The 17,530-nt window shown below is 46.1% G+C and overlaps 1 protein-coding gene across 1 annotated transcript in view; it reads right to left on the bottom strand.

Annotated features, from left to right (window-relative positions):
* Window positions 1-12,917, bottom strand: part of RNF19B (ring finger protein 19B) — a 32,988-nt gene extending 20,071 nt beyond the window's left edge. Inside the window, exon 1 of the mRNA XM_089678989.1 lies at window positions 12,335-12,917. Within this exon, the coding sequence (XP_089535115.1) occupies window positions 12,335-12,828 (494 nt within the window). The 5' untranslated portion in view covers window positions 12,829-12,917. The remainder of the gene's footprint in view (window positions 1-12,334) is intronic.
* Between the last annotated feature and the right edge of the window lie 4,613 nt (window positions 12,918-17,530).

Below are 17,530 nucleotides of genomic sequence, written 5' to 3'. Positions count from 1 at the left end.
GTAGACATTATTGGTGCCATTTTTTTAAAATACTAGCGGTTATGTTGACCCACTGGATTTAATACTTCCTGTCCAGTCACTGACCTGGAACACATATGCAGGTTGGAAATGTCAGGGTAGTGTCAAATATCCTTGTCTGAACACTGGCTAAGGGTCAGAGACTAAGTAATAAAGCAAGAGACATAATGGCCAGGTAACTAGCACTTTTAGAAGCAGAAGACAGCAACCACAGCCTTCATGTTTCCTTCAACAGGTTTCCATTAAAGGCCTTTTGACTGGTAGACTCTGGTGACTGGCACTTGAACTATGCAACTATGCATATTCTTCTGTTTCCTCCATGAGGTAAGTAATTAGATGACAAAGAATTTGCTGGTTCAATCAAAAGATGCAGTACCTACGTGGCTCTTAGGATTCTGGCTTAGTTGGGTCATTGTTTGCAGTATACAAAAAATATGCAGGGATTACTCTTCCAAGTATCCATTACATTCTCTGCAGCACAATCATGTACTCACAGAACACAACATTCTGATGCAAGTTATATTACCAATGTGCATTTAGCAAACACCTATATATCAAACCAAATGAAGATTTCCCAAATATACAAATGTGTGATAAGTGCCCAAACTTTCACTTTTCTAGGCAGAGTAGAGGATGAAAATTACTGTGCACATACCAGCGTCACCACTGGGGAAAATCTGGTAGGTTCTTGCCTTCTGAGTGATCTCAGAGGATGTGCAGATATCTTCAGACCATTGTAAATATATATTGACCTGCCTAGTTTTAGTTTTTAAAATTAAAGCGAAACTATACTTTTTAACCCCTTCCCACCCGCAGTCATTCTGAAAAAGTTCTAAATGCCTGGGGGAGTGGTAAGGATCAGTGATCAGCTGTCACATGATCAGCAGCCGATCCTGCAGGCTACTGATAGTTAGTCTGAACCAAGAGCTGTCTTTGATAGCTTGGTCTCTGTGCTGGGAGTGCACAATGAGCATGTTCTCAACACAGAAACATTGGCCGCCCAGCAGCCCATATGTGTGGCGTGTGCTCATTAATGCCCAGCCTTTGGTTTACAACAGTATAAGGGCAAGTATTAGAACATGCAGTGTCCCTGTGGGTTAAGATCCAACAAATTTTCAAAATCCTACAATTATTTTCTATATAAAAGTTAATTGATAGTAAAAATAAAAAAAAATATCTTTTGAGCTTTATTTAAAAAACAAAACAAAACAAAACAAAACAAAAAAAAAACAACTTATAAACTCTTCTGTTCCAAGCTTCCCTACTCTCTGTGCTAGGAGTACAGAAACACTGGTCACTCGGATATCCATATGTGCAGTGTGTGGTTCCTCTTCACAATAATGGACTCATTTTTCTGATTGAAAACGGGTCTGAGAACAAACATACAGTAGCACATTCCTAGTTTTCTGCTTCAAGGTTAATTATATTCTCCTGGCAAAGTGCAAATCACATTTGGTCTTAGAAAGTTTTATTGTGGTCACAAAGGTGTTAAAAAGAAACCAAAAAGAAATTTGCTTTGAAGCTAGGAGCCAGCTTAAAAAAGTTAGTAGCCAGGTTTTTCATGCCGCCTGCTCCCAGGTCCAGTGCAAGGATTTTTATGTATGTAGGCGAAGGTGCATTATGTTTAGGGCTTTTTTTTTTTACTTGGTCATATACTCCAATTCATTTCAGCAAGACTGTCGGCATATTTTTCAATCATATTGAAAGAGTAACAAAAGGGCTAAAATATCATGCTGTCCAAGTTCCATCAAGTCCAGCTTTCATTATCTCTGCTGAATCAGAGCACTGGTCAAACTGGATTCTGATCCTCTGCATCAACAGGGATCAGATACCTAATCTGTAGGTTATGCAAGCAGGTAGATAGCCTGGAGCAGATTTTATTTTTCCAGAAAAACTGTACCTTTATCTATACTTTTATTCATGCCGACAAAAATTTAATTGTAGCTTTATGTAAATATTTGAGTATATTCCCACTTTAAGATCTATTTTTTTTTAAATAACCCCATGGGTTAACAGGCTACCTCTTTAGATAAGTTGTGAATACTCCCATGACAAATGTTTCTGTGGAGCAGTTGTCAGAGCTGAGCTCTCCCTAATGGCAACAACAGCTGAGTGTATTTATGTATTTGTTTATTCTGTGTTTAGGCCCAAAGGGAGAGAGGTGGAGGCTTGCAAAAAGAACAATGCTCTATAAGCAATGTAGATTTTCCCTGTTTTGGAAACAGTACAAGGGCAAGTATAGAACATGCAGGGACCCCATGGGTCAGGATCCAATAATTTTAAAAATCCTATAATTTTCTATATTTACAAAAAATTATAAAAAAAATTCTAGATACAGTACATCCAGAAAGTATTCACAGCGCTTAGCTTTTGCCATATTTTGTTAGGTTACAGCCTTATTCCAAAATGGATTACATTTTTTTTCCCGCAACATGCTCTGGAACAGGTTTTCATCAAGGATGTCTCTGTACATTGCAGCATTGATCTTTCCTTCAATCCTGACTAGTCTCCCAGTTCCTGCCACTGAAAAACATCCCCACAGCATAATGCTGCCACCACCATGCTTCACTGTAGGGATGGTATTGGCCAGGTAGTGAGCGGTGCCTGGTTTCCTCCAGACATGGCGCTTGGCATGCAGGCCAAAGAGTTCAATCTTTGTTTTATCAGACCAGAGTTTTGTTTCTCATGGTCAGAGTCCCTCAGGTTATCTTTTGGCAGGAGGGGGGCTGGATGGCTGCCATTTGCCTTTTACTGAGGAGTAGCTTCCATCTGGCCACTCTACCATACAGGCCTGATTGGTGGAGTGCTGCAGAGATGGTTGTTCTTCTGGAAGGTTCTCCTCTCTCCACAGACAAATGCTGGAGCTCTTTCAGAGTGACCATTGGGTGCTTGGTTACCTCCCTGGCTAAGGCCCTCGATCGTTCATTTTGGCCGGGTGGCCTGCTCTAGGAAGATTCCTGGTGGTTCCAAACTTCTTCCATTTACAGATGATGGAGGCCACTGTGCTCATTGGGACATTCAATGCCGCAGAAATCAGAAATTTTTCCCAGATCTGTGCTTTGATACAAACCTGTCTCGGAGGTCTATGGACGATTCCTTGGACTTCATGGATTGGTTTGTTCTCTGACAACTTGAGCTCAATTTTGAGTGTCATGGCAAAGGCTGTGAATACTTATGTACATTTGCATTACAGGGGTGATTTAAATTTTTTTTTTTTTTTTTTTACACTGTCACTTGTGACAGGTACTCTTTATGGAGATATTGACCCCAGATCTCTCCTGTGCCCTTAAAAGCATATGATCACACCAAGATTGGTGGTGTGATCAAATGCTTTCCATTTTTAACCCTTTGAGGACCGTAAGATTTTGGAATACCAAAAGAATCAATTTTTTGGTTTTTAAAGTTCGTACACTTCAGTTGCTGTAACTAAGCCATTTCATGAAATAATTGGCAAAAAGCTAGATCCATTTGTTGTTTGTTGATAAGAACTAAGATTTTGACTCAAACCAAAAAAAAAAAAAAAAGTTTTAAGTTCTTAATCAGATGATACACACAATTAAAAACATGGGACAAATACGTCCCTTGGTCCTCAAAGGGTTAAAAAATAGCGCTGTTTAATTCAGGGGACACTGTAAGTGATGTATGCTCATTACCTGTTTCCTATATCATAAAGGTGGACAGAGCAGTTCCAGTCTTTTCCCCCTCAATGATCAGCCAGTGGAAGCACCGACTGGTCGATCAGATGTCCCTGGAGGGGGGGGGGGGGCAGACGTCTCCTCCCGCTGCTTGTAAAAGCAATTTAGAGGATAGTAAATAAATAAAAATGTAAACCTGCAACATCTATATGAAGGTGTCCCTAAATAAGCTGATGGGCCAGCAGAAAGGGGGGCAGATGTAGTTTAGGGTAAGGCTCAGCAATACAGGATTTAGATAATGATTGTACACAACCTATAAGGACATGATAAGCACTATGAACCAAGCACAGGGCACCCTTGTACCTCCACTATAGGAAACCCAGAACATCCATATTTAAATTCCAAGGCAAGTCTTTCCTGTAAATAAAATGTCCCATATACACTGCTCAAAAAATTAAAGGAACACTTAGAAAACACATCAGATCTCAATGGGGAAAAATATCATGCTGGATATCTATACTGATATGGAATGGTTAATGTGTTAGGAACGAAAAGATGCCCCATCTTTTGATGGAAAGGAAAATTATCAACCTACAGAGGACTGAATTCAAAGGCACCCTGAAAATCAAATTGAAAAAAAAATGATGCAGCAGGGTGGTATATTTTGCTGAAAATTTATTGCAGCAATTCAAAATGGTACTCAGTACTTGTATCGGCCCCCACATGCTTGTATGCATGCCTGACAACGTTGGGGCATGCTCCTAATGAGACCACAGATGGTGTCCTGGGGTATTTCCTCACAGATCTGGACCAGGGCATCACTGTGCTCCTGGATAGTTGGAGGTGCAATCTGGCATCGTCGGATGGACCGAAACATGATATCCCAGAGGTGTTCTATTGGATTTAGGTCAGGTGACCGTAGGGGCCATTTAATGGTATCAATTCCTTCATCTTCCAGGAACTGCCTGCATACTCTCGCCACATGAGCCCAGGCATGGTCGTGCACCGGGAGGAACCCAGGACCCACTACACCAGCGTAGGGTCTGACAATGGGTCCAAGGATTTCATCCCTGTACCGAATGGCAGTCAGGGTGCCATTGTCCAACCTGTAGAGGTCTGCGCGTCCCTCCATGGATATTTTTCCTCAGACCATCACTGACCCACCACCAAAACAGTCATGCTGAACGTTCTTCAGGGCTTCTCCAGACCCTTTCATGTCTGTCACATGTGCTCAGGGTGAACCTGCTCTCACCTGTGAAAAGCACAGGGCGCCAGTGGTGGACCTGCCAATTCTGGTGTTCAATGGCAAATGCCTGCTGAGCTCTATGGTGCTGGGCAGTGAGCACAGAGCTCACCAGAGGATGTCGGGCCCTCAGGCCACCCTCATGAAGTCTGTTTCTGACTGTTTGGTCAGAGACATTCACACCAGTGGCCTGCTGCAGGTCATTTTGTAGGACTCTGGCAGTGCTCATCCTGTTCCTCCTTGCACAAAGGAGCAGATACCGGTCCTGCTGATGGGATAAGGACCTTCTATGGCCCTGTCCAGCTCTCCTAAAGTAAATGCCTGTCTACTGGAATCTCCTGCATGCTCTTGCTGTGCTGAGAGTCACAGCAAAGCTTCTGGCAATGACACGTATTGATGTACCATCCTGGAGGAGTTGGACTGTCTGTGCAACCTCTGTAGGGTCCAGGTATCACCTCATGCTACCAGTAGTGACACTGACCCCAGCCAAATGCAAACTAGTGAAAAACAGTCAGAATAGATGAGAAGGAAAAAAAATGTCAATGGCCTCCACCTGTAAAACCATTCCTGTGGTGGGGTTTGTCTCATTGTTGCCCATGTAGTGCACCTGTTGTTAATTTAATTAACAACAAAAGCAGCAGAAACTGATTAACAACCCCTCTGCTACTTAACTGACCAGATCAATATCCCAGGAGTTTAATTGACTTGATGGTGTACTCTGATTAAGAAGTGTTCCTTTAATTTTTTTGAGCAGTGTATTTAGGACATGCCATGACAAGAATTAACTGTGTACATAAAGAAATTACAACAATACACAGCACTATATTTTAACACTCACCAGGCTGCAGACGCATGGCCATTGAACCAGGGACAGGCCACGCTCAATGGACAAACAGCCTGCTATTCCTGCGCACAGCCCACTAAGGTCAAGGATGGCCAAGGGAGGTACATACCTTCCCGCTGCTTGCAAAAGTGATCCAGTGGCTAGATAGCAGCTCAGATTGCTTTTACAACACAGGGCTAAAGGTAAAAAAAAAAAACCCTCTTGCTCGGAACGGATTGCCCCACGCATCCGGTGATATAATTTGCACACCCCTGTGAGGACCTAGTGAAGAATAAGGATTTAACAAAATTTAGACCCTAGGCTATTCCTTTGTTCACAACATTATCAGTTAAAATGACGCAAAGTTGCAATACTAAGAAGGAACAAAATGACTGATGTTCGATTCATTTTAATGTCTGACATGTTAAAGTTTTAGCATGTCAAAATAGAAGTATCACTTTATTATTACATTCAGTTCCTCATTGGACAACATGCCATCTGCCTCAGGTTCCCCTCAGCACATGGTCGACTGATACGCCTCCCCATTCCTCTTACCAGTGCTTGCCTCAGACAAGTGCTGGGAGCTGAAGACAGACACTTACTTGCAAAGCAGCTGTTTTTTTGCTAGCTGCCCTGTAGGTTTTTGTTCAGATACTTGCTGTTATGGGGTCTGTTATGGCGTGACAACTGTCTCCCACTTTTGCGCCTGCATTGTCAGCCTGTTACATGCACCATTGGTGGAGGCAAGAAGGGGCCATACTGTTACACTCTGCATTGGCACGGTCCACTCATGTCACTTTTAGTAAGCCAATCCACAGCAACTGTTCTTGTGAAATGACTGGAACTGTTGGTGCCATGCAGCCTTGATCTTCCCAATGACTTTTGCAACCTTAAGCCAATTACCTTCAACACAGAGTATTCTAGGTATATAGTGCTTTCTTTTTGCTCCCTGTGACTGAACAGACTGGTGAGGGATTGAAAGGAAGGCAAGAATAAGCCTCCATGGAAATCTTTATTGATGTGGACCTGTTACATGTTCCCCCAGTACTTTACTTTTTATTTAGTCTCCCATTAAATTTTATCCTAAAATTTACATACTTGCATGAACAATGAAACCAGCGCTGTTCCACTGTAATCAGTCTCTCCACATACTAGGCGCTACATCATCTTCCTGTCATCGGGAGCTAGCTGTCACTTCCTGGTCCTTGCAGCTAACCCCCTGATGACAATGTGCCAGGTTCTAATAGGTCAATGGGAAATAATAGGTCATCGTTGGATTCTGCAAGTGGGTTTGTGAATTGTGCACACCACCAACAAAAAAAAAAATTTGGTGGCTTCATCAGTTTTCTTTCTGGTGGCTTCCCCCCCCACCCCCTTTATTTCACCTAGCAGTATTGGGAATCTGGAGGTAGGGTATTGTTAGACTAGCAGATTTAGATGAATTAATTGAACTTCAGGTAACTCTTTATAATCAGTTGCAGCAAAACATTTCTATCCTTTTTGGGATAAAGGTTTTATACAAACAAATAAAAGCTGATCATTTTATTTGCCCCCTGTCAGTGTTGGTTTGTCTCTACTCTAACTGCCATTTTTGTTGGATAGCTTGGTCTGTTAACTACATTCTGACCGGACTACAGCCAAAAGATAGCTACAGCATGGCCGGCTGGTTCCTCCCAGAACCTTGCCTCCTTGCATGCCTCCTGCACCATGCATCTGGAGTGCTCTGTGATTGCTATGTCCTTCGGACACAGCTAACCACAGAAAGAGGTAAATGGCTAATCACAGCGACCCTTTACCACGTGATCAGCTGTGTCCAATTACAGCTGATCACAGTGTAAGTAAACTTGCTGGTTATCGGCAGCCTTCTCCTCACGCTGTGACAGCGAGAGGAAAAGAGAGCCAGTAACTGGCGATTCTCACGGAACATCAACACTGACAATCAGGGCACTGAATATCAGTGCCGATTATCAGTGCAGCCCCATCAGTGTTGCCTGTACATGCCCATCTATCAGTGCCGCCTATCAGTGCAGCCTCATCACCACACATCAGTGGAGAAAAATTGCTTATTTGCAAAATGGTATAACAGCAAAAAAAAAACAAAAAAAAACTGTTGATGTTGATGTGGGAATCGAGTGAACCACGATTTGCAGGAAAGACCATCTATGGCCTGCCTTACTGGTCATATCACTAGATGAAAATAAAAGGGAAAATTCTAAAGAAAACAAATGCAGCCACTACATCTAATGCTTGCAATACATGTATACATTTTCACTAAAACTTTCATTTTAAAAACCATTCGATTTTCTAATCATTAGTGGGGTCAAACTGACATTTGTTTTCAACCACAGTGATAGGCAAATTCAAAGAAGCAGAATGGAAAACTCACCTCGAACAAGATTTTCTATGCATTAAAGTAAAAAACACAAAAAAATACAATCTTTAAAATCACCTTAAGTTCCTGCCTTAAAGACACCATAAAATGGAAGTGAAAACTTTCCAAAGCCACTTTTGTTGAGAGAAGAAAAAAAAAAAAAAAAGAAGTACTTTGCAAGGATTTTAACAAACTTTGTTGCAGATTCCTACCTTTTGTAATTCTGAAGAAATACAGGGGTTGGACAAATATGGAAACACTACATGATCTGCAGGTGTGAAAGTGACATGTTTTGCTACTAGCAATCCAGAACCATGTCAGATCTTGCAGTGTTTCAAAGAGGACTTAGCTGGTGCCTCTGTTACTGAAGTAGCCAATCTATTTGCCGTATCACAAGGAACAGTATCAAAAGGTTATGACAGCATATAGTTTCCAGAAAATATGCCATCGGCAAAAGTAAGGTCAGCCTGGTCAATTGACTGAAAAAGACACTGCACAGGATTGTGATCTGGAATTGTACGCAAAGAACAGCATGTGATTTGAACAGGAATATTATTCCTGTCCACATGCGGTTTCCCCACTGCTCCTGTGTGAACCCTGGCTTGTCATAGCCTGGGTTCACACAAGGCCGGTGCGGGAAACCTCCTGCACCAATCTCACGTTGAGTGGAGAGTGTAAGAGATAGGGAAAGTTTCCCGCTCCTATGTGAACGTAAGCTATGACAAGCCTAGGTTCACACGGGAGCAGTGGGGAAGCCGCATGCGACTTGGACAGGAATAGCATTTCTGTTCAAATTGCATGCTATTCTTTGTGGTGCAATTTGCGCCCATGCATTTTTTATTGACGCAAATCTCGCCACAAAGTATTGGTGAGTACTTGTCCAAAAATATCGGCACTCGCCAATCAAAAAATGGTATTGGTGCATCTCTATAAACTATCAATCAGCTGCTGCATCTGCAGGGCTCTAGTGAGGAAAATGGCAGGGCCTGCATCCCTTTATCCATAATTTCCCTTAGGAAGTATCTCACCAAAAATGAAATTTTTGTTGTAGGTGATGCCAAAAATCTGATTTGTATCTTAGTACAGACTTCTGGGAATATCAGTGAGCCAATCACACAAGCAGAAAATGTCATTCTGGGGAAGCCCTGTACACGGTGTACAAAAGGTCTTCAGGTTGCCACAGCACACTGCATTTTCCAGAAAAATTACAGCATTGCACACTAAAAAGGAAAGATACTTTTTACTAACATTCAATTGTAATATGACTTGTGTAGCGATTGTATACACCATGTTTTTTGCTTCTTTTTTTTCCAGGAAAGTGAAGTTACCCTTTAAAAAGTAGAAAAAAATTCCACCCTTGCAGTGAGATCCAGCACTGCAAGTCTTAACCGTTTCCGCACCGCCTTACAGCAGAAATATTGCTACAGGGCAGCATTGCTGCGCAAAATCACGTACATACACGTAATTTTGCAGTTCCGGGTAGGAGGCGCGCCGCCATTGGCAGCTTCGGCTGTCAATCACTGGGTCCAGGCTGGCAATTCCCCGCCGGCACCCGGCGATCACGGAGTATCACTGATGGGGAAGAGACCTGTTTATAAACACCACAGATCTCTCCCCTGTCAGCTCCTGTACACTACTTAGTATGGCTCTGCATAGCAGAGTCATACAAAGCAGTGTGCTTACAGTGTAAAGCACACACCCAGCACACATTTAACCCTTTGATCGCCCCAGATGTTAACCCCTTCCTGTCCAGTGCCATTAGTACAGTGTCAGTGCTTTTTATTAGCACTGATCACTGTATTGGTGCCACTGGGGATGTCAGTGACACCAAGTCAGTTCCCCGTGTCAGAATGCCCTCCGCAGTCCCGCTATAAGTCGCTAATCACCGCCATTACTAGTAAAAATACATATAAGTAGAGTAAAAAATACCAGTATATATACCGCCATTTGTAAACGCTATAACTTTCACGTAAACCAATTAATTTACACGTATTGGGATTTATTTTTTAGTAAAGACATGTAGCAGAATACATTTTGGCCTAAATTTATGACAAAATTTGATTTCAATTTTTTTACTGCGCATATTTAATAGAAAACAGTCAAAAAATATGGGGTTTTTTTTTTCAAAACTGTCAGACTTTTTTTGTTTATAGTGCAAAAAATAAAAAGCCGCAGAGGTGATCAAATACCACAGAAAGAAAGCTCTATTTGTGGGGGGAAAAGAATGTAAATTTAATTTGGGTGCAGCGCTGCATGACCGCGCAATTGTCAAAGTAACGCAGTGCTGTATTGCAAAATTAGGCCTGGTCAGGAGGGGGGGGGGTAAAACTTCCTGAGGGCAAGTGGTTAAATGCTTGTCCTCCTCTACCTGAAGGTCCAGTGTCATCGCGTACAATATAGGGACATTAACCCTGTATTGCATACTGAAGAGGCTGGAAAGTGAGCAGAGCCTGTTGTCGCTTACAGAAGCATCTGTGGGAAACTGCTGGTCACAGCACTGGAGGAAGCGAGAAATAACGTATTTACACCTTATCGCTGCAACCCTAGACATAAAACACACAAATTGGAGTTGAAAGCGTTCAAGTAAATGGGGTCTTACTGTAAACACCCCAAAATTGCGGTACTTGCTATCAAGGGTTAAAGTGTTACTAAACCCAGGACCCTGCATTCACTATATCTGGTCTCTCACAGTACACAGAATATGGAAATGCAATTATTTTAGTAAATATAACCTGCTAAATACCTTTTCTCATCAGCAGTTAGAGCAGTCTTGTGACTTCAGCAGAGCACTAGTTAAAGCTTGTAGGAGGAATTTTCTTTCTGCTCTAGGAGGATGCAAAACCCCTGACCTCTGTCTGGACAGTGCTGATTGGCCCTGTGCTGATCACATGCACTCTCCCAAGAAGAAAAAAACCTCTGTATCAATACACACCAAACTGAGCATGTACATGTGGCTGCGGGTTCAGTCTGTCTTATCAGCATGGACAGTTGAACAAGAGGAGGGGCAGAGAAGTCAGGATCTAACAGCCTTTTTACGCAATGCAGAGGATTAACCCCTTAGGTTCCACAGTGAGTATAACAATCATGCTTTACTGCATATACAGACTGATTGTACTGTTGTGGGTTTAGTAACACTAAGTAGCACTGCCACTTAGAAATGCAGACAGTAGGCGCTCCACCCAGAAGGGGAAGTTCCACTTTAAGGGCTGCTGCCCCGCTCCCCATTAAGGATTGGCACCTTTGGGGGGCAGGGGCACTCGAATTTGACAGGAACCCGCTCCCAGTCAGATTGCCTAGGCGATCAGAAACAGAAGGTGTCCTCCCTCCCTCCCTGTAGTCTTTTGGGACACGTGAAAGGTCCCAGAAGACTACAGGACCATTCATGAAGTGCAGCGCTGCGCAGTGGGTACCTGGCTATGAAGCCGCAAGCTATCACAGCCGGGTGCCCATAGTGAAGATGCCGGCCACCTGGAATACAGGACGGCCAGTGAAACCAGCTGCGGGGGACACATCACAGGACCGAGGGACAGGTAAGTGGCTGTTTTTTTAGAAGTCAGCAGCTACAGTTTTTGTAGCTGCTGACTTATTTTTTGACAGCGTGAGTGGAACTCCGCTTTAATTATAAAGTAACTAGAAGTCTTGTGACTTCTATCAGTGTCCACCAGAGCACTGGTTAAAGCTTGGAGGATGAGTTTTCTTTCTGCTCTAGGAGGATGCAGAACCCCTGACCTCTGTCTGCACAATGCTGATTGGTACTGTGCTCATCACATACACTCTAAGAAAAAAAAAAAACCCTCTGTAGCAATACACACCAAACTGAGCATGTGCAGAGTGCCTTCACACCATATGTCTTATCAGGAGATAAGAGGGGGGACACTGGAAGGAGAGGATCAGAGAAGTCAGGATCAAACAGCGTTTTTACACAATGCAGAGGATTAACCCCTTAGGTCCCACAGTGAGTATAACAATCATGCTTTACTGCATACAGACTGAATTTACTGTTGTGGGTTTAGTAACAAACAGCGAGCCTCCTAGCCACCAACCCTCTGAACAGCAATCCACCACAGATCATTTTTCAGAGGAGTGGCAAGGGCTATCACAAGGGCAAGCAAACCCCTACTGGAAGCTTTCCCCTCTCAGTGACAACATTGCAGCTTCTCCCTCACTTCCAGGCCAAACTGATCGATCCCCCCCCCCCCATTTTGTCTATCACCCCATGACCTGGAGTGTAGCTGGGCTCTCACCCGCAGTCCGGGGCCGGGCACCACCTGCAGTCCGGGTCGGCGGCCAGGCAGCGGCGCAGTAGGAACTCCTCATACTTGCGGGTGAGCTGGGGGTCCCGCAGGATGGCCCGGACATGTTGGGGGCTGAGGCGCTCGGCACACTCAGGGCAGCGGAGATTGACGCGGCTCTCGGTGATTTCAATCCGCAGGTACTGGCGAAGGCAGCGCAGGCAGGATCGGTGTCGGCAGCTCAGCAGTTCGGGCAGCTCCTCGGGCGGCTGACGGACCAGACATAGTGGGCACTCTAGCAGCGAGTCCTGACCGCCCGGAGAGGAGGGTGGCGGGGGAACCGAGGCCGGTACTACGGGGGGAGGAGGCGGTGACGGCGGAGGGGATGGGATGGATGGTTCTGGCACTGAACGGGTTCTTCCAGGGAACACACTGGGGAGTGAAAGGAGAAGCCGGCGACGCCGGGCCCCGGGGCAGGGTGGGGGCTCCGCAGAGCCCTCGGTCATCTTACGAACACCCGACACTTCAAACCAGGAAGTGATCAGAGTCCAGATCCACACTGCGCAGCTGCCGGCTCCACACTCCTCCACCCTGGTGACAGGACTGCACATGCGCGAATAGAAGCTAGCCCGAAGACAGTTGTACGTCAGGAGTACGTGCACCAGAGACCACGCCTCAGTCAGGGCTGCGCAATGTACTTTAAAAAGCTTTGTGCTTGCTGCCGCTTATCATGAGACATCGACATGAATTGACAGTTTTCACTATACAGCCCTGCTCCTTCTATAGTAGATGGCTGTGCTGTTAAGTCACATCTGCTAGGCTCGCTATTGTCAGGTCACTCTAATACAGGGGTCCTCAAACTTTTTAAACAGAGGGCCAGTTCACTATCCTTCAGACCGTTGGAGGGCTGGACTATAGTTTAAAAAAAAAAAAAACTATGAACAAATGTGGACACAGTACATGAGATGACCAGAGACTGCGGACACAGTACAGGAGATGACCAGAGACTGCGGACACAGTACATGAGATGACCAGAGACTGCGGACACAGTACATGAGATGACCAGAGACTGCGGACACAGTACAGGAGATGACCAGAGACTGCGGACACAGTACAGGAGATGACCAGAGACTGCAGACGTACTACAGGAGATGACCAGAGACTGCAGACATAGTACAGGAGATGACCAGAGATTGAGGACATAGTACAGGAGATGACCAGAGACTGCAGACAGTACAGGGAATGACCAGAGACTGCAGACATAGTACAGGAGATGACCAGAGACTGCGGACATAGTACAGGAGATGACCAGAGATTGAGGACATAGTACAGGAGATGACCAGAGACTGCAGACAGTACAGGGAATGACCAGAGACTGCAGACATAGTACAGGAGATGACCAGAGACTGAGGGCATAGTACAGGAGATGACCAGAGACTGCGGACACAGTACATGAGATGACCAGAGACTGCGGACACAGTACAGGGGATGACCAGAGACTGCGGACATACTACAGGAGATGACCAGAGACTGCGGACACAGTACAGGGGATGACCACAGACTGTGGACACAGTACAGGGGATGACCAGAGACTGCGGACACACTACAGGGGATGACCAGAGACTGCGGACACACTACAGGGGATGACCAGAGACTGCGGACACACTACAGGGGATGACCAGAGACTGCGGACACACTACAGAAGATGACCAGAGACTGCGGACACAGTACATGAGATGACCAGAGACTGAGGACACAGTACAGGAGATGACCAGAGACTGCGGACACAGTACAGGAGATGACCAGAGACTGAGGACATAGTACAGGAGATGACCAGAGACTGCGGACATAGTACAGGAGATGACCAGAGACTGAGGACATAGTACAGGGGATGACCAGAGACTGAGGACATAGTACAGGAGATGACCAGAGACTGCAGACAGTACAGGGAATGACCAGAGACTGCGGACACAGTACAGGAGATGACCAGAGACTGAGGACACAGTACAGGAGATGACCAGAGACTGCGGACACAGTACAGGAGATGACCAGAGACTCGGACACAGAACAGGAGATGACCAGAGACTGCGGACACAGTACAGGAGATGACCGGAGACTGCGGACACAGTACAGGGGATGACCGGAGACTGCAGACACAGTACAGAGGATGACCGGAGACTGCGGACACAGTACAGGAGATGACCAGAGACTGCGGACATATAACGGCGGCGGGAATACTGGGCCGGCCGCTCCATAAGATGCACAGACATTTCCCCCTAAGTGTGTCTTATGGAGCGAAATAGTGCCCCATCATTGGTATCAGGGGGAGGAATAGTGCCCCATCATTGGTGTCAGTAGGGGGAGGAATAGTGCCCCATCGTTGGTGGGGGGGGGGGGAATAGTGCCCCGTCATTGGTGTCAGTGGGGGAAGGGGATAGTGTCCCAACATTGGTGTCAGTGGGGGAAGGGGATAGTGTCCCAAAATTGGTGTCAGTGGGAGGAATAGTGTCCCATCATTGGTGTCAGTGGGAAGAATAGTGCCCCATCTTTGGTGTCAGTGGGAGGAATAGTATGTCATTGGTGTCAGTGGGAGGGGAATAGTGCTCTGTCACTGGTGTCAGTGGGAGGAATAGCACGTCATTGGTGTCAGTGGGGGGGGAACAGTGCCCCATCATTGGTGTCAGTGGGAGGAAAAGTGTCCCATCATTGGTGTCAGTGGGAAGAATAGTGCCCCATCTTTGGTGTCAGTGGGAGGAATAGTACGTCATTGTGTCAGTGGAGGGGAATAGTGCCCCGTCATTAGTGTCAGTGGGGGGGATAGTGTCCCAACATTGGTGTCAGTGGGGGGAATAGTGTTCCATTGTTGGTGTCAGTGGGGGGGATAGTGTCCCATAATTGGTGTCAGTGGGGGAAGGAATAGTGTTCCATCATTGTTGTCAGTGGGGGGGAGGAATAGTGCCCCATCATTGGAGTCAGTGGGGGGGAGGAATAGTGCCTCATCGTTGGTGTCAGTGGAGGGTGGAATAGTGCCCCATCGTTGGTGTCAGTGGGGGGAGGAATAGTGTCCCATGATTGGTGTCAGTGGAGGAATAGTGCCCCATCATTGGTGTCAGTGGAGGAATAGTGCCCCATCATTGGGGTCAGTGGAGGAATAGTGCCCCATCATTGGTGTCAGTGGAGGAATAGTGCCCCATCATTAATGTCAGTGGGAGGAATAATGTGCCATCATTAGTATCCGTGACACCAATGATGGGGCACTATTCCTCCCACTGACACCAATGACACGTAACTTGCTGATCCCTGCTCCAGCCTAGGTGCTACTGCAGCCAGCATACCTGGTTGCAGCAGCACCATCAGCACGGCACACTTACCTGTCAGCTGTCCTTCTTCACTCCGACCTCTCTCTCACTCGATGTTCGCGTGGCCGCCCGGCTCGGCCTCCTCGCAGGTGATTGGCCACCTGTGTGCCTTTCCTGAGCTACAGTTCTGGCGCCCAATCACCGGTGAGGAGGCGGAGCCGAGCGGCAGGAGTAAGGGAGTGGCCAGAGTGAATGAAGGAGCAGGGCTTCCTGGACTGGATCGTCGTGGGACTGGGACCAGAGCCAGGTAAGGTACAGCAGCCCCCTGCCCACCCCTGTACTTAGTGTCCCTTCCTGTCCCGCCCCTGCTGGCGGGCCGGATAAATAGCCTCGGCGGGCCGCATGTGGCCCGCGGGCAGTAGTTTGAGGACCCCTGATCTAATACATTGCTCCAAAAAATTGAACACTTTTTAATCGGAGTATAGCATCAAGTCAATGAAACTCCTGGGATATTGATCTGGTCAGTTAAGTAGCAGAGGGGGCTGTTAATCAGTTACAGCTGCTTTGGACTAGATGGGCAGCAATGAGAGGACCCCCAAAACAGGAAAGGTTTTACAGGTGGAGGCCACTGACATTTTTTCCCTACTCATCTTTTCTGACTGGTTTTCAATAGTTTTGCGTTTGGCTACGGTCAGTGTCATTACTGGTAGCATGAGGCGATACCTGGACCCTACAGAGGTTGCACAGGCAGTCCAACTCCTCCAGGATGGCACATCAATACGTGCCATTGCCAGAAGGTTTGCTGTGTCTCCCAGCACAGTCCCAAGAGCATGGAGGAGATTCCAGGAGACAGGCAGTTACTCTAGGAGAACTGGACAGGGCCACAGAACCAGTATTTGCTCCTTTGTGCAAGGAGGAACAGGATAAGCCTTGCCAGAGCCCTATAAAATGACCTCCAGCAGGCCACTGGTGTGAATGTCTCTGACCAAACAATCAGAAACAGACTTCATGAGGGTGACCTGAGGGCCCGACATTCTCTAGTGGGCCCTGTTCTCACTGCCCGGCACCATAGAGCTCGATTGGCATTTGCCATTGAACACCAGAATTGGCAGGTCAACTACTGGCTCCCTGTGCTCTTCACAGATGAGAGCAGGTTCACCCTGAGCACATGACAGACGTGAAAGTGTCTGGAGAAGCCGTGGAGAACATTATGCTGCCTTTAACATTGTTCAGCATGATCGTTTTGGTGGCGGGTCAGTGAAGGTCTGGGGAGGAATATCCATGGAGGGATGCACAGACCTCTACAGGCTAGACAGTGGCACCCTGAATGCCATTAGGTATCGGGATGAAATCCTTGGACCCATTGTCAGACCCTACACTGGTGCAGTGGGCCCTGGGATCCTCCTTCTACATGACAATGCCCGGCCTTGTATGACGAGAGTATGCAGGCAGTTCCTGGAGGATGAAGGAATTGATACCACTGAATGGCCCCCACACTTGCCTGACCTAAATCTAATAGAACACCTCTGGGATATCATGTTTTAGCCCATCCGATGCCGCCAGGTTGCACCTCAGTCTGTCCAGGAGCTCAGTGATGCCCTGGTCCAGATCTGGGAGGAAATATCCCTGGACATCATCCGTTGTCTCATTAGGAACATGCCTGAACATTATCAGGCATGCATACAAACACGTGGGAGCCATACAAACTACTGAGTACCATTTTGAGTTGCTGCAATGAAATTTCATCAAAATGGACTAGCCTGCTGCATACTTTTTCACTTTGATTTTCGGGGTGTCTTTGAATTGAGTCCTCTGTAGGTTGATGATTTTCATTTCCATCAAACGATGGGGCTTGCTTACATTCTTAACACATTACTCAGTCCATGTCAGTATAGATCTCCAGAATTAT

Source organism: Staurois parvus, unplaced genomic scaffold (assembly GCF_062004578.1).
Source record: "Staurois parvus isolate SC_StPar_1 unplaced genomic scaffold, SC_StPar_1.0 ptg000214l, whole genome shotgun sequence".
NCBI classification, from domain to species: domain Eukaryota; kingdom Metazoa; phylum Chordata; class Amphibia; order Anura; family Ranidae; genus Staurois; species Staurois parvus.
Note: the sequence above shows the minus strand (reverse complement) of the source record. Positions and strands in the feature narration are given on the sequence as shown.